This window comes from Euprymna scolopes, chromosome 2, assembly GCF_053919585.1.
Source record: "Euprymna scolopes isolate OS-2025 chromosome 2, ASM5391958v1, whole genome shotgun sequence".
NCBI lineage: Eukaryota > Metazoa > Mollusca > Cephalopoda > Sepiida > Sepiolidae > Euprymna > Euprymna scolopes.
Window position 1 is genome coordinate 84,683,229 of NC_136483.1, and position 18,676 is coordinate 84,701,904.

At 35.1% G+C, this 18,676-nt stretch overlaps 1 protein-coding gene across 1 annotated transcript in view; it reads left to right on the forward strand.

The window, feature by feature from the left end:
- LOC145239988 (uncharacterized) overlaps positions 1–18,676 on the forward strand; it is a 104,008-nt gene that overhangs the window by 28,251 nt on the left and 57,081 nt on the right. Inside the window, exons 6-10 of the mRNA XM_080103571.1 lie at positions 2,207–2,305; positions 3,244–3,348; positions 5,603–5,932; positions 12,985–13,212; positions 14,704–15,345. Coding sequence (XP_079959697.1) covers positions 2,207–2,305; positions 3,244–3,348; positions 5,603–5,932; positions 12,985–13,212; positions 14,704–15,345 — 1,404 coding nt within the window. The remainder of the gene's footprint in view (positions 1–2,206; positions 2,306–3,243; positions 3,349–5,602; positions 5,933–12,984; positions 13,213–14,703; positions 15,346–18,676) is intronic.

The following is an 18,676-nucleotide window of genomic DNA, read 5'->3' on the forward strand; positions in this document are numbered from 1 at the left end:
TAAGATTAAAAAAAACAAACATTGGAACTTGGCATAATTTAACTGTATGTGCTCTATGCATTTGCAAATGTACATTTATACACTTAACAACATTATTTTTTAATTTGTTTATGTGTATGCACTTAGCTTAGATGGTGATGAATAATGCTCGGGAGCTATATGTTTTGGTTTTGATTCTAGCTGATGGCACCCAAATCATATTTTTATTTTTATTTTTGAAATCACTACTATATATAGGGTACAATATAGTCAATAGAATATTGACTATATAATAATAAATATGAAATCTGCATGAATCAAAATGTCCTATCTAAGCTTATTTTATGACCGGGCAATGCTGGGTGGCCTGCTTGTGTGTATATAAATTCAATATGATGGCGTGAGATATTATCCACATTGTTTTCGAATTTTATTATTTTTGTGTGTCGGTTTCTATGAATATTACCGTAAGTGTTTCCAATTTCTGTTTTTACAGGTTTTACATGTCTCCCTTTTCTTCTCCAAATTCATTTTTCCTTATTTTCATTCTGTATCTTGAACTTTGTAGTGATTTTTGATGTTTGTTGCTTTGTTATATCTTTCTCTTATTCAATGAAACATGTTACACACAATGTAATGAAGTTTTGAATAAAAAAAATTAGAAGAACAAAGTAAAAGTAAAATTTATGAGTGTAACTTGATTCCATCTTTTCATCTTTTCAGCATTTGGAATGAAAACTAATGATATCTATCTATCTATCTATCTATCTCTCCATATATATATATATATATATATATATATATATATATATATATATATATATAGTGGAAATTGTAATTAATAAAAACTGGAGAAAGTGCTCAATACTGTCGTAGAGCAAATATGCGTTTTATTTTTTACTAGCGGGGGTACCCGGCGTTGCCCGAGTGTTTGTTTCCGGGACGGGGGGGGGGGGGTTAAAAAATGTTCTGGTAGGTAAGTAGGAAGGATCAAACCCGGAGTCATGAGTAAAAGTAGGAAAATAAAGTGTGAAAAAAAACAAAAAAAAACATCTGCAACGTTAACAGTTCGGCCACCAAGAAAAGTCCATTCCAGTTGTTTAGGAAAAAAAAAAAGCGACTACGGTAGGTCGGCGCGAACATGAAAATATAATGTGAATTGTCCAGCACGCTAACCACTACGCCACAGAGCACTGCAGCTTAGTTTAGTGATTTTAAATAACTTCACATGAAAGAACTACGAAGCCAAACCGGTGTTCTCTTCTCAACTGTTCCTTGTGAACGATCCCCAAACAGTGTTAAGTGGTGGCAGGGGGAGGAGGAATTTATTAGAGAGAAAATATTTTACCACTTCCATTGATCTTAACCGATTTCAGCAGAAAAAGTATAGAAATCTAAGATTATCAAGGAATTTGAGAAATAATAAGCCTATAACACACCTCAGATATTGTTCTGCCATTTGTGCATATTATATTTGCATGAAATATCTTGATTTTTAATCCTATTAATGTCAAAATCAGACGGGAAAAAATGAGTTCATTTTATTTATATAGAGATTACCGTATCTTTCTGTTAAGTTACATTATTGTTTCAGCTACCCGGCCGTTTTTTGGCCGTCTGTATCTTCCTCAGACTTTTACAGAAATGTTCGTTATTACCCCATAATAACGAACATTTCTGTAAAAGTCTAAGAAAGTTACAGACGGCCAAAAAAAACGGCCGGGTAGCTGAAACAGTAATGTAACTTAACAGAAAGATACGGTAATAAAAAATAAAACACATATATATATATATATATATATATATATATATATATATATATATATATATATAATGTATGTTTATAGGCACCTACCTCAAAGAAAAGCCATTCAATTCAACCCACACATGTGGAATCAGTCTTATGTTTGCCATCTTTTATTATTGAAAAATTCTGTAACTATAATTCTAAAATTTTGTATTTAGATTCAAATTAAAACTAAGAAGTCAGACAAAAATTGAAATCCTTAGCATATGGAACAAGTTGATAAGAATGAAACAAATTAATTAAAAACATTGACAAAAAAAGATGTTTAATTTATTCATAAGTTCTGATATTTCATTCTGAATTTTCAAATCATGGCAAGAAAATTTGATTCCAGTGAAGTGGTATACAAATTAAATTTTTTTTCTGAAATTGTTGAAATGATTTATTTTTCCATATTATTTATTTTTTTCTTTTTTGCAGAATGGATGGACGCCGTTAATGTTTGCTGCCGCTCATGGTAATTGCAGCATTGCGAGCCGCCTTTTAGATGCTGGAAGCAATATATTATTGGAAGATTCTGTATGTCTATTTCTTTTCTGTTTATTCGTGATAATTTTGTTATCCCGATATTTCTAAGACGAGAAATTTACATTTGTTGCCTTCATGTTGATTGTCATTTATGGACTCAGATTCTCCATTTTAAATTATCCATAACTCAGCTTTCATTTTTCGGTTAATTCATTATTTTCATTTTTACTTTTATGAAATTCATTTTTTTTTCATTATTATTTTTTTTTCTATTATTTTAATATGAAACAATTTTTATAGTTGTGAATTGTTTTAAGGGTAAGAAAGGAGCTTTAGATAGACGTAATTATAGCTGCTTACAGTTTATGGATCCGGTCCTGAGTGATTGTGTGCGCGTGTGCGTGCCCGTGTGTGCGTGTGTGTGTGTTTGTGTGTGTTAGTGAAAAAAATGGCACTCACCCTATTTGGGTTTAACTGGCTTTCTCGGAAAGAGAAGGTTCCATGAGAGTATGGAATTCACAAGCGGTCCCCAGTCACATGTATTGTTATGGTGTGATATTATCTATCCTATTCCTATTTTGGAGGTAGATGGACTCTTCCAGAAACTATGAATAGAGTTACGATACTCATGCATCCAGATGAATTGCATCCTTCCCACACCATAGGGAGCTTGTTTACTTTGATGTTGAACACCTAAGAGGCAGAACTGATCTTGCTTCTCTGTCACGTACTTCCTTCCATGATACACATCAACCTAACATCTTCCTTGACCTTTAATGAAAAATTCCATTATCTTAATTTAATATCACATAGAATTTTCCATTTTTAACATTATTTTTACACACCGCAGTCTAGTATCACTACAGAATTGTAGTTTACTATTTTAACTTAACTTATAGGTTCAAAAACTATTGGTCGGAATTGCACCAGATCTGGCATAAAGCACCCTTGGATTGCTGGATGTGTCATTTTGTCCGTTTTGTTTTCAGAATCATCTGACTGCAATCTGCATTGCATTTAACACATTAATGTTACCCTTGGCTCGGCTTCTTGTCTCAAAGCTGACAGTCAATGAAGCGACACAATATATCAAGGTAAGTGTTTATTACCTCTTTATCACAGATGAGATTACCATAGATCAATTTTCTTTAACAAAAATCAATTTCTTTAGTCATAATTCCTTCATTTATCCATTTTGTCAAATTAGTACGTCTGATATTTACTTATTTTGTGGGGATTTCTATTCTTGCACAAGAAAAAAAGTTGGAATTGTATTCGAAGTTAAGTGTAAAAATTTGAATCAGAGCGACAGCTTTTGAAGAAAAGGAACAACAACCGTGTATATTTATTGAACAATTTTATTTAAGCAATATAGAATGATATACAAACAGTAACATTAAATATACAGAATAAGGTTTACATCCACAGAACTTATCTTACGTGAAGAGTATTTTGTTAACAAGTGCACACGCTTCAGCTCCAGCAATTCCTGGCTCTTTCAGTTGTAGGAGGAAGGCTTTATTTGTTACAGCAGCTTGTCCTAATGCAGTCAAATATTAACTGATGGCAATCATAATAGTAAAAATAAAAGAAGAGGTGTGAGCTTTAAGTGTTTGAGTTTATATAGGTTAACTTACATGATATGTGAGGGAGTAATGATTGGGTTACCTTTTGACCAATCTGTTCCACCCTTAAAGGGACAAAGGATAACTGCCAACACTGACCAATCTATGAGTGTTTTATAAATTCGAATAGCTTATACTTGTGATAGCTTTCACTCCTGGCATGCATCACATCTTGAGCTATAGCAACCTGCATGCAGTGTTCCTGGTTAATGTTGCATGAGATGACTAACCACGCATAGTCCCACTGCTGAAAACCAATCACTTGTGGTCCAGAAAGCATTACTTTAAGTAAATATACTCTCTCCAGTATGTGTATGTTTCACAGAAATGTGCAACCTTCGGACAGCTAGGATAAACTCTTATTGATAATCAAGACTGTGAGGTTTGATATATTTTAGATAGGTTTATTGATTGACAACAATGGAAAACTTTAAAGGAATAAAAACATTGTTTCAGAAACGCATAAACATAGAATAAAGACAAGGCAGAGATTAAGAGTTTATTAAAATCTAAAACGATTTGTGAGCTTAATAAACTTACAGAATAGAAAGCAATCTAAGCATAAAAATAAGGCAAGAAATTTAAAAAAATACAAATTATGCTAGGAGATTGGCAAGTTACAAATGAGGGGAAATATAGGCTAAACACACGGAGTAAAAGTAAACAAAGTTTGTTTCAATAAAAGAAATAATACTCAAAATTAATACTAGAACTATTTAATACTATCCTTAGAGAGAAAAAAAGGCAGTAATTCTTATTGGCAATGCTTAAGATGTTGATATATCTAAAGAGATAAAAAGAAAAAAAAAACTACACCATTAGGGCGATAAAAAAGGCAGCTAAATAGATCAGAGACAAACACCAGAAGCCCCTGTCAGTGATAAGTCTGAAGGAATCCCCTGAGAAAAAAAGTCCAGCAAAAGGAGATAAATGCTAGGAGATCTACACTTCATAGAACAGTTAATATTTTCAAATCGCTGTATGGAATGAGTTATACAAAAATTTATACCATGGATAAATATTTGAAGAAAACATTAATAATTATTAAGAGCTTGATGCATAACAGTAAGTTTGGTTGCTATTTTGATTGTATGTAGGTTATCGGTCAACATCAAGAGACGTTGCGAGCCTGTCTCTGCTTTATCGTTATTTTTATGGCAACTGCTCGTCTGAGCTTCAATCTATGGTCCCCCTCCCTCGCCAAACTTTCATGAAAAACACTTGTCTAGCTGAAAACACTATCAATAATTTCCCATACTCTTTATCTGTACCTAAACCTAAACGTAGATTCCATGAACAAAGCTTCTTTCTTAGAACTGCACGCCTGTAGAACTCTCTTCCGATTGCCTGCTTTCCAGCTGACTACAATCTGATTGTCTTCAAGGGCAACGTAAACAAGTTATTGATGAACCGTCCCGCTAAGTAATCCAATTTACAAAATTTCCACTACTTATGTTTACTACGCTATAATCACATTGACTAATGTATACCCATTAACCCTTATCCTCGAGTGGCCTTCGGGCCTTGATAAGTGGTGATTCCTGTGTAAAAAAAAATAAATAAATAAAAAAAATAAAAATAACGTTTACCAAAATGAATCGATTCAACATTAAATAATGCAAAAATTTATATTCTATACTAAAAACTATCAAATTAAATCTAAACTTCATTTCTTCGTTGCTTTTTTTTCTTTAGACAAAAATCTTGCTTTTCTGTCTTCCAGCGTCTCTTGGACAAAATGCAGGGTTTAAGGGAATTGAATCTAATCCAAAAATCTGAAGAGGAGAGCTGTTCAGAGATGATGACTTGCCTCATCTTCTTCATCTCCTTGTTCAGCAAGCTGTTGCCTTATAAGGAGGTTTTCTATAAGCAAAAAGTTGTCGCTCGCGTCCTGGCCTCCTGCCAAAAGTATTTGGTCAACTGCAACATTGTCACGCTGGTCAGTTTCCTGTGTTTCTACTGCTGCATTGATTTCCTTGACAAAAACTGTTTGGCCGACAAGCGGTTTGTGATGCAATTCTTGAGAGCTGGTGGACCAGATTTTATCTTGAAGGTTAGTACTATTATTTCTGATAATAAAAAGAAAAAACCCGGATGGATTGATGATGAAGTAAAATAGAAAAGTAAGATTAAATTACTCAGCATCTAGTCGGCTTTTTCAAAAGTGAAGAAAGTAGTTAAAAATAGTACATGTACCATTTTTAACTATTTTCTTCTCTCTTGAAAAAGCCCACGAAACAGTGGGTGAAACATTGAGTAATTTGGTCTTCCTTTCCATTTATAATTCACTATTATTACTATTACAAGGAGCCTAAGGGATACTAAAGCTCTGATTAGCTTAGCTAGATCACATGCTATGGAAGAGGTATATTTAAAATAGTTCGAAGTAATTAAAAAAATTTTTTTTAAATGTTTATTCATACCAAACAAGTGGATACTGTGATAAGGATCAGGTTTATAGAGGGTGGAGCTACTTAGGTAGGGAGTTGGCCAGTAAGATATTTGTTCACATTATATTTAAATTTCTGCATGTTGGTACGGTTAGGGAAACTGGGAGTAGTAAAAGAATGCTCAAGGCAAACGGTTCAAGGAAAGAAACTATCAGTATAGAAAATTTTCCATCATCTAGGGGTCTCTATAGTGAAGAAAGATGTTTTTGCTAGTTGAATAGGTTGGAGGTATTTTTATTGAGGAATTATGATTGTAGGTGATATCATTGGCACACATTTCGTGATAGTACTTGTAAAACAATCACAGAGATGTAACTGCAGCAATGCGTCAGTGCTAGAGCTTGGCAGACAGTGTGGAACTCATGAGGTTAAAAATTCTTTTTTTTTGCACCCTGTCTAAGAGGGAGATGTGGTAACAGTATTCCATGCATAGGCAAAGGGTGGTTTTATAGAGATATAGCATTTTTGCAGGTGTAAGAAATTTTCTAGCTTGGTAGAGCAAGTCCACCTTATTTGCAGCAGACTTGGCAACATCTATGTATTTATTTCATTGGATGTTACCTGAGAATATCAGGCCAAGCAGATTGAACATTGGACTCTCGGAAAGGGTGCTATTGTAGCAGTCGATGTAAACCAGTAGTAATATATATACACCCACTCTGAGATTGCTGTCCTCACGGTCAAACTAAAAGAGAAATCTTGATGAAAAATACCACATTGAAACAAACATTCATGCATTTATACCTTGGTCTGTAGAAATAATGTTACCCTGAAAAAATGCCACTTATGGCATTGTGAATAAAATTTACAATCCTTTCTGCAATCCAACCATTTTTAGTACAAATAATCTTCAGTCTATGTGTGACTTGTTCACCAAGTTTCAGTTATGAACACCCAACAGTCTTTGTTTTTATCGCCGTTCAATAATAAGCACACCTGAATGCAGCATGCAAAATTGTCACAAATTTTAACACATTCCACTCTTAGCATTGCCCTGATTTTGTTATTCAGTCAATAACAGACTGCAGATTGTTTTGATAGATGTTATCAAAAGTTGAGTGTAAAATCTGATCAAGATCACACCACTTACTGGTGAAATGATCAGCAGTATGTCACTGTATACAATTGGACGGTGATAAAACAAAGACTGTTGGACATTCATGAGTGTTGTAAAAATCAGGCATAGACTCAAACTTATTTATACAAAATATGCTTAAACGATAGAGGGGATTGTAAATTTTAATGGGAGCGGGTCATCTAATACAAAGAAACAGACAGACTTGTAGTGAAGTAGAGATGCAATGTGACTGAGTGTAAAAAGTATTAACTGCAGTTTTCCTTTCTCAGTTTGTTCAGCTTGCCCTTTCCTTTTCGTTTATATTTTTTTATATTGAGTGGAAGTGAAAATCACTCCTCTGCCTGTTCTACAAATACTTTAATGGTGAATGCTCTGACGAACTGCAAACACTTGTACCTCCCCGACGTAACTACCCCCAACAAACCCGACAAGCTACTAAGTCTCATCCCTTTACAGTGGAGATCCCTAGGTGCAAGAAAGCCTTTTACTCCAATAGTTTCTTCCCCAGAACTGCGGGTCTTTGGAACTCCCTTCCGGGATTCTGCTTTCCCAACTGCAATGATATGCAGAAGTTCAAGTGTAATGTTAACAAACATCTTTCTACTCTTCTCCCTTCATAATGACCCCGCTAATTAATTCCCTAATAGTAGCCCCCTGCTTCAAAGTGGCACTGTGCCTTGTTTGGGGTGAAAATTGAATAAAAAAAAAAAAAAAAAAAAAAAAATCAATAGCTTTGTGTTATATCCACACAAACACGGCAGGTGTCTCAAATGTAAAAAACATAATTTCGCATGAAAGTACTAACCTCACAATTATCACCTAATGAGAATGATTCCCATTCATTTGACACAATTCTCTTCACAGGCCAAGGAAAATGAAGGAATATTCTAATCAAAACAGCAACTTGACAACCAAATTAAGTTTAGCCAGACACATTAGACCCAGAAAGCATCACGCTCACCTTCATCTTGCACACTGAGTCTAGGGGAAACAAATAAATACCCAATTCACTCACAACTTCATACATATTAACTAACATATCACGATGATTAAGCAAATATATGCACAATGCTGCATTACGTACTACTCTGTCACTACTCTTGAGAGTTTGAATTACCTACTAGGACCAATCTTTGAATATCTTTGTACAGGGATTTTTCAGGAAAACCTGGCATGAGAATACTTCCTCCTAACAGTAAATCCTGACCAAATATTCCAGATAACAATATTAGAAACCCAAATAATATCCTTCTGTATGTATGGCTAACCCACACTGGATCATATGAGGAACTAGCCTGGGTGCTCGGTGTTGTCCGAGTGTTTGGAGGTTTGTGTTAAGCAAAAAAAAAAAAAAAAAGTGGTAGTAGGCAGGCAGGCTCGAACTCATACTGTAAAGGAGAAAAAGATAGTGAAAAGAAAAACCGTGATTTCTTTGCCATTGCATCCATCGCCAAACTGGAAGTGGTGAACGTTTAAATTAAGGCTAGTCAATCGAAAAGAGGGGATGACTTTTGAAAATATTGGCAAAAAAGCGACCTCTCCTTGTAGAAAAGTGCCCAGTTGAGGGTGAAGGAATTAATGTTTTTAGCCAATTTTCTGATATTTGTCGTCCGAAGGGTCGAGCTTCAAAATGGTACTGATCTCGTGAAAATCCGTCGCCTCTGTCGAAAGTTTGAGACATACATACATACATATATTTAAACAGACAGGTGAGATTTATATAATCGATGGTACACCTTCTCCAAGTGATGTCACCTCAAGTAACAATGCTTAGTTGGATACTCTACTAGATTAGATGAATTCTTGTTCTGGAATCCGGTAAAACCAAAAGAAAAATATAATATAATTAACTGGACAATTGGGCAGTGGAAAATTTATATTCTTAACTTCTTTACCAACTCAATGTTTGAGAAGTTAAGGAGAACTTTGATAAAATATTCAAATGTTTACGTATCTCATATGGAAATTAAATGTTAGGCATAGAAAGGGGCCCTTGATTCCTGAGAATTTCGACTGCGATAAGATAAAACAAAAGAAAACAGATGCATACACATACACTTCTAACATTCGTATCTTCTTCCACACTTTGACCATTCTTACAAACACGAGAACATTTAACTTTTTTAACTAACAATTTATTACCTCAAAATATCTTCCATGCAACTTTCAATTTATATAAATACTAGCGGGGGTACCCGGCGTTGCCCGGGTGTTTGGAGGGTGTGTATGTAGGAGAGGGTGACCCTGTTTTAATATTATAAAAATAAACACGATGTTAAGAAAAATTGGAAAAACCAAAACAAAGCAAAACAGCGAACAAACGTAAAAAAAAGGGGAAAAAAGGTGTAAAAGAGGAAAAAAAGTTTAGGTAGAAAGACAGGCTCAAACCCGAAGCATTGAGACTAAGACGGAAAAAAAATGCTCGAGACGTTACCCCTACGCCAAAGAGACATACACTTAATAACGGATAAAATTAAACCTTTAAAAGCACTTGCAGGTGGTTGAAACTAACGTCAACGTTTTCTTGGTCAAACATGACGTCATTGTTGTAGTAGCAAGAGCAGAAAAAATGAAGGAACGATTTTTTCGACACACTCCTTGTAGAAAAGGGCTCAGTTTAGGGTGAAGGAATTAATGTTTTTGGCCAATTTTTCAATATTTGTCGGGTGAAGGTTGGAGCTTTAAAATGATACCTATCTGGCAAAAATCCGTGGCCCGTGTCAAAAGTTTTTGCAAAACATACAAACACACACACACATACACACACACACACACACACACACACATTTTCGCTTTTATATATATAGATATTTTGTTCATGGAATTATATTTGAAGAAATTTTGGCTGGGGATGCTAATTCCAGTTGGAAAGATGTAAAGATCAATGATAACAATGTGTCAGAAATCGCTGGAAACTCATTGTCTTTCCTAAGTTGGATTCTAAGGATTTATTGCCAACTTAGTGTTTTTGAAGAATCCTTATAATCTAATAGTCTTTTTCCATCAGACGAGAAAAAATACATAAAGAAAATACAAGACAAGTCTCTGTCGGCATCAACATGAATAAATGGCAATCTCACAGGGTGACAATAATCCAACAAAGTCTGCTAGTATCATGAAATATTGTTAGGGTGCTCTGTTTTTTTTTTTTTACCATTTATCAAGGCCTGAAGATTACTCAAGGATAAAGGTTAATGAGTTTACAGTATTAATTCAACAATAGCATAGTAATCGTCAGTCGTGAAAATTTGGTATAATTTGATTATTTCAGAGGATAGTTCAACAAAAACTTGTTAGTAGTAATGATGCTTCGACCCCGAAACCATAAACCCAGAGTAATCTTCTGATGAAGGCTTTGTTGGAAGCAATGCTGTTGATTGTTTTGTTCATTAACCATGTTTTTATCTCTTTCATTCACAACACTCTTTTGATAAATTTAGCACTTGCTAAATGATAACCCATTCTCAATCATTCATAACAATTATTTTTTGTTCATTTCTCTCATTCGCCATTTATAACATTTTAATTGTTAGTACAGGTCTTGGTACATTCCCAAAAATGTGATATCATCTATATCTTATTGAAGCAAGGATTTATGCTACAAACCTATGTGACTGCTATTACCAGAATTAGACTATTTGAAGATACTGGCTTGCTGACCTAAAATGTACCAACCATTGATGCTATTGTTTTTTTTTCTTTTCCTGTACAAAACTCAATCATGTTCTACAAAATCAAAATAAAAAACAAAAATTGTCTTTCTCTCTTTTTTTTTCTTTCTTTTCCTATGTTTTTTTCTTACTCATTAAAGCCAACAGTTTACTGTGGTTGGCAACACATGATGCTTAAAAATCTAATCCTGATAGCTGAGGTCCTAGATATAATCTAAAACTATATCCGATTGTGAGGCCCCACCTTGCGGGCCTTGGGGAGTGTGGAGCCACCCTTTAATTGCCATTGCTCCCAGGTCCACTCTGACCCGGAGTGGTAGTACCTGTTAGGGTCCCAACTATGGGTTAAATAGAATCTGACTTTAAAAAAAATATATACTCCATTAAAAATCGTTCTTCACAATAACTAGATTCGGCATTAAATAACCTGAAAAAGGTTAATATGCCATAAAACAAAAACAACCAACCAACCAACCTGATAGCTGAGCAGTCTATAACCTTGGAAAGTGGATGCATGTACCACTTTGGCTCTTATCTGGACTGGATAAGCAGTTGGAGAGGCCAGATCTGATAAATCTGCTGGTCATGTTAAGTCTCACCATATAAAACCAGCACCAACCTATTTACAAAAATTGATATTCCTATTCAAAATTCCATGAATAACTACTAATAATTACCCTAAAAAATATGGTGGAAAGCGGTGGCTGAGGGTCAATTATTTATTTGAAGATATAAGAAACTTGAAGCATAAAAGCTCTTATCAAAATGACCTGATTCAGCATTGAATTAACTGAAAAGGGTTGATATGCCGTAAAACAAAACAACCAGACTGATGTGCACAAATACAGTTTTCCTTTCAATGCAATCAAAAACTTCCAAATACATTTTATTCAATCAATGTGATGGGAACATGCTATTGTGTAGTAATGTACAGGGAACTGGATGTACACTTTATGACATGCAAATAAAAATAAATAAATAAAAAGAGTTTAAAATTATCCATTGTGTAAGCCTTTTCTAGTCTCGCACAAAAACACACGTTCACATTTCAAGCTTTGTCATATACATACGCACACATAAACATACGTGCCCACGTCCACACATGTTCATATATTCACGTTCGCGTACATACACTCACATTCACGTGTATATACACACACGCTAACGCACACATATGTACTCACACACGCACACATGGACGACGTCACTTCCGCTTTCTAGGGAAATACACACATGCGCAAAAGACCACCGGAAACGAGTATAAAAGAGAGAGCAACAAGCGGCTCCTTCTTTTAGGCCCAGCTTTCGAGCTGGTCGGTCGGTCTACAGACCGACCGCGTGCGTCACACCCACTTACTACTATCTATGTGGGACAAAAGGCCAACAGACAGTACCTACACTCTTTCTCTCTCTATCTACTACTGGTCCCTGAGAACACCACCGTGTAGCTGACTGCTAACATGGCATACAGCTTAACCTCTATCCTCTTCTTTGTCTACACGCTGGACTATCATTCCAATTTCCACTACAACACTCACTTCTCTTCCCATACGCGAACAAATGATAGTGAGATGAACACACATTTTCATTTCTTTCTACACCACCAGTCCCACAACGAACATTGGTTACACACGCGCGGACATGAACACATGTTATATCGAAAACATTCTTTCAAAAGTAAATAAACGACACGTTTATTAATTGAGTCTTTGTTTCCTTCAATTCCATTCATTTCATTATTTTCTTGTGGCGAGCTAGGGTATTATATCCTGGTCCGTTACACCATACACAGTTGGTTTCATACAGCATTTCCTGTAATATGATTTTTATTTCAAATTCTTTTTTGATAAAATTGTCTTTTTTTTTTTTAAGTAAAAAACTTTTTTAATTGTGTTTCCTTTATCAGATTGCCTCTGCTCACCATCGGCACCAAAGCAAAATGACCTGTGCTGTGACGTACATCTTTCCCATTATGGTCATCAGCGAAGTGGACCCTGGCAAAGAATGGTTGAAACATCATGTCAAGAAATTGTTGCCTTACACCCAGAGTTTGAATCGCTCCATCTTGAAGGACCAAATAGCCATCTTTGATCAACTGTTATATGAATTTGGGGATCTTGCTCCTTTATTACTGGTTATAAACAAAAATGTTTTTTTATTTATTTTTTTAAATTAATTTTTTTTTTTTTTATTAAAGTACAGATGTGTGTGTGTTCAACTAAAAGTCAAAAACTACACAAGACACACTCATAAAGCTGATATATTGTTTTTTAGCATTGCCTGATATAAAAAAGAGACATATTGTTTATTTAATATTTATAATCTAGGGGGTCAATAGGATCAAAATTAGACAGAGAAGCTGACAATTAGATCAATGTTTTTTTTAATGTTACAATGTTGTAATTTGTCAATGATTTTTTTCCAGTTGCCAGAGGAAATAAATGAGTAGAAAAGGATGAGAAATGAGAGAGGGGAAAAGAATAGAAGAGAAGAGAAAACAGAAAAATAGATAGAGAGAAAGGATAGAGTAAAAAGTTTGAAAGAAAGATGTTACACACTTTTTAACTCTTTTATTTTGTTTTCAATAATCCTGGACAATATGAAGTAACCATGCTTGTGTGTGTGTGTGTGTGTGTGTGTGTGTGTGTGTGTTTGTGTGTGTGTGTGTGTGTGAAATTATATAAACAGAATAAAAACAGCATTTCAATGATATTAATCATCTCCTCAGGGGTTTCAAGACTGACTCGTGTGTTAGTCTTGAACCACTGAGGAGATGATTAATAACATCGAAATGTAGGTTAATCTGAGTTTGTTTTTTTCCTGATGTTTATGTAATTTCACTTTTAGTAATTGTACATATGTATTGAGCACTTTTGAAAATATATTGTTTTTTAGTTCGATATATTTGAACTTAATTTATACATACATATATATTAATGTATGTGTTTATGTGTGTGTGTATATATATATATATATATATATATATATATATATATATATATATATATACACACACATTCTGGATGTCATCTTTTCCATGGTTTCTTTGCCAAATGTGATAATTTCTTGATGCCTGTCTAATTACTTTGGAATTATAAATTCATATCTGCCTGGTGTAAATATATGGCACTCCAAGTCCGATTTTTTTTTTAAACTAAAAATTAAGTCAGTGAGTGTAAATTAAAAAAGATGGTATAATTTGATGCTAATTCTGTCATGATGCTGCAATTATAAAATATAAAAAGATCTAACTCTAAATATTTAATCCGATAAACCACAAAAATGTCCTTGTAAACAAATTCATTTACCATTATTTCTAAATTCATCCAGTTTATTCATAAAAATGTTCTGCACTGTTGCTATTTTTAACTTAATTACATAATTTTTTACCAAAAGTATATTTCTCTATCAAGAAATATAATTGTGTGGTAGATGAATTTTTTTTTTTTTTTTTTTTACATCTTCCTTGCTAATAAATTTCCAGTTTGAGTAGAGATATTAAAAAAACTCTTCCATATCTAGAAATTCCGTTACAAAAGAGAAATCACTATTTTACACAATGTCATGTCATTTAAACAAAAAAAGAACAAAAAAAAAACTGAGAATGTTTTGGTTTTACCTGCAGATAATGGACCGTTTTTTTAACTACTTTGACATGATTTGTCGAGAGAGTCAAGAGGAGACGATTTCTGAATTGCTGGCTAATGAGGTTCGTCTTAGAGAAAAGCGTGAAAAGAAAAGAGCGAAACGCCAGTTGCAACGACAACAGCGCCAAGTAGATGCTCTCTCAGATGGTCTTGGAGTGCTTCAGGAAGGTAGTACTATATCCATTTCCAGTGAAGACGACATATCCTGCGATGACTTAGATTGGGATCAGAGACATTTTTTAGATGGTGAGAAAAGTTTGTGGGCAGTCCCTTTCAAGAATAACATTCAACTGGAAGGTTCTGAGAAGAAGAAGCCTTGGACAGAGTATTATCCTGTTTTTCAGATTCCTGGCACCAATCATCAATGGGTGAAAGTGGCTAACAAACCGCTCAAGAGCAAAGTGCAGCCCCAGGGTGCGACCAACAGGAAATCTCCCAAAATTAAGAAGAAAAAAGCAGATGAAAGTAACCAGAAGAATAAATTGAAAAGCGAAAAGTCTTTAACCGAAGCTACCAATTTGGCAGTTCTAAAAGATAATGAAGATTTACAGTCTTTTCTGAAGGTGGAATCGTTTACACCAACTGCTGTACAGGATCAGAACACAAAGCAATATCAAATGGTGAGAAATATTGGTTATTTTTATTTATTAGTAGAATCTGTTTTGTATTATTTGGATTATTCAGTATACTGTTCTTATCTTCAACGCTATTTTCATAATACACTGTAGAGATCCTTAGATGCTGTAAATTCTTCTACTTAAATAGCTTCTTTCCTTGAACTGCTAGACTTTGGAATTCTCTCCCGGTCTGCTTCCCTGACTGTGCTGAAATGAAGAAGTTCAAGTGTAATGTGAATAGACATCTTGCTGCCCAACTTCCTGCATAATATCCCTGCAAGTCTGGTCTCAAATAGTAGCCCCTTACAACTTAGTGGCACTAATTTAATCCACTGGGATAACTTGCTTTTTGTTTTGTTTTTTTATTGGAGAATTCTCTTGAGATGCAAGTAAGTAGTTGCCAAATGGTTCCCTATATTAATTAACTGAGAATTATAAATTTTGGAACATTGCTACTAGGTCTAAGGGTTTGTAATGTTAGCTATATTTAATTATATTTGTTTTATGCTAAAAATATAAAGGGGAGAGTGGAAGTATTTCATGAAAATTCAGATACCACTGATTTTTGAGAAATTTCGATCATAAGTATTAGACAATAATTAATAAATTTTCCCTAAATTTCAGGGGTTTTTTTTTTGCATATTTTAAAGGTTTTTTTTATGAAGCATAATATTGTTGATATATATTCAATTGCTATAGGGTTATCTGCCCCTTTCCAAAACCCTTTTACTGTGGGGATTCTCTCCCCTTTAATTGTAACTCTTCAGTTCTCCATGTTGTAAATAAAATACACACACATTGTGTGCATCTTAGTATTTCGTCAAACAAAATGTGTTCATAGTAATTTTTAAAACCTTTCTGGATGTCGCAGGCTCCGGTGATGAGGTATGTGTCCACACATTTTTATTAAATGACTTCCACTCATTTTCAACATTGGTTATGGGCCCAGTCTACGTGATAACGTCTTGAAAATAATAGTGAAGCAAACACATGTGGTAATTTTCTGCCATCTTGGATTTTTTTTTTTTCTTGTCATCGAAGTTTTGTATTGTTTTTTTCTTTTAAGTTAAATAACAATGGAAACAAAACCAAGCAACTTGGTTCCACTAAATGGTTCAAACTATAATACCTGGAAGGTCCAATGCAAAATGGCATTAATTAAGGATGGACTATGGAATATAGTTAATGAAACAGAAATTGTTCCGGACAAACGAAATGAGCCAGCATCCCACGTGAAATATTTATCGAGAAGAGACCGGGCTTTAGCGACTATTGTGCTCTCAGTAGAAACCTCACTACTGTATTTAATTGGAGACCCTGATGACCCTGCAGTTGTGTGGAAGAAATTTGCAGACCAATTTCAAAAGAAAACATGGGCAAATAAACTAGCGCTGAGAAGAAAATTATACTCCCTTAGATTAAAAGACGGCGACTCTGTCCATGAACACATAAAGACTACGATGGAATTATTTGACGAATTGGCTGTCATTGGCGATTCCATTGACGAGGAGAGTATACTTCAAAAGAATTTGAAAACTACCTGAAGAAGGAGGGGATTAAGCACGAGTATACTGTTCCAAAAACGCCAGAACAAAATGGTGTTGCAGAGAGGATGAACCGAACATTGGTGGAGATGGTTCGATCAATGCTATCGGATTCTAAGCTGCCTAAGAAATTTTGGGCTGAGGCATTATCAACGGCTTCGTATATTAGAAATCGGAGCCCAACAAATGCAGTAGAAGGTATGACACCATATGAAGTGCTGAAGGGACGTAAGCCTAATGTGAAACACGTACACATTTTTGGATGTGATGCTTTTGTCCATGTACCGAAGGATGAAAGATTCAAAATGGACTCAAAAGCAAAGAAGTGAAAATTCCTTGGTTACGGGATTGGTATAAAAGGGTATCGACTCTTTGATACCAGAAAATCCAGAGTGTTCCATAGCAGAGCTGTCATCTTCAATGAATCAGGTTCAATAGCTGAACAGGAGAAAGAAGAAATTGTAAATCCATCTCTGGTAGAAATTGGACACCAAGATAGCTCCGATGATGAAGACAACCCACAAGAGCTAACAGGACCCCGAAGATCATCAAGGCTAAAGAAAACCCCAGATCCATATGGCGAATGGGTTTACATGGCTCATAACTTAAATGACCCATTGACCATGAAGGAAGCACTTTCTGGTCCTGAAAAGAATGAATGGTTGAAGGCAATGAATAACGAAATTTCTTCCTTACATTCTAATACAGTATGGGACCTGACGGAATTGCCCAGTGGACGAAAAACTATTGGTAGCAAGTGGGTGTTCAAGCGAAAATACGATGCTGATGGTAATATGGAACACTATAAAGCTCGACTTGTAGCTCAAGGTTTTCTTCAGAAGCAAGGAATCGATTATGACGAGATTTCTGCCCAGTTGTGAGATTTGAATCGGTGCGAACAGTTATTGCACTAGCAGCACAGCATGATCTGAAGCTGCATCAATTGGACATAGCCACTGCTTTCCTGAATGGAGAGCTGAAGGAGGAAATCTACATGAGGCAGCCAGAGGGTTTCAAAGTTAAAGGCAAGGAACATCTTGTTTGTAAATTGAAGCGAAGTATTTATGGCTTGAAGCAGTCCCCAAGATGTTGGAATGATGCACTGCATGGTCAGCTGAAGAAGATGGACTTCAAACAGTTGGAAAGTGATCCTTGCATCTACATAAAATCTTCAGGAGGAGACATTTTCATAACAGCTGTTTATGTTGATGACATCATCGTGGCATGTAAATCCACAAGTCTTATTGAAGATTTCATGAAAGCGATATCAAAGATTTTTAAAATAAAAGATTTGGGAAAACTACACCATTTTTTGGGTGTGAAGATTATTTATCCCGAAGCAGGAAAAATATGGATTGGACAGCCTACATACACAGCAGATGTCTTGAGAAAGTTCCAGATGGAGAATTCCAAACCTGTGTCTACTCCAATTGATCCCGGAACAAAATTGACGAAGGCAACGGAAACAAGTAAACTGGTCAACAATAAAGAGTTGTATCAGTCTGCAGTTGGGAGCCTATTGTACCTGTCGACAAGGACACGACCGGATATTGCTCATGCCGTTGGAAATGTTTCGAGATTTTGCTCTCAACCTACAATGGAAGACTGGAAGGCTGTGAAACATATCCTCCGGTACTTAAACGGTACACAAGGATATGGTTTACTTTATGACAAGAAGAAAGCCACCAATCTCCTGGGGTACTCCGATGCTGACTGGGCTGGTAATTTGGATGATCACAGATCAACATCTGGATATGTTTTTAAGCTGAGTGGTGCGGCAGTCAGCTGGA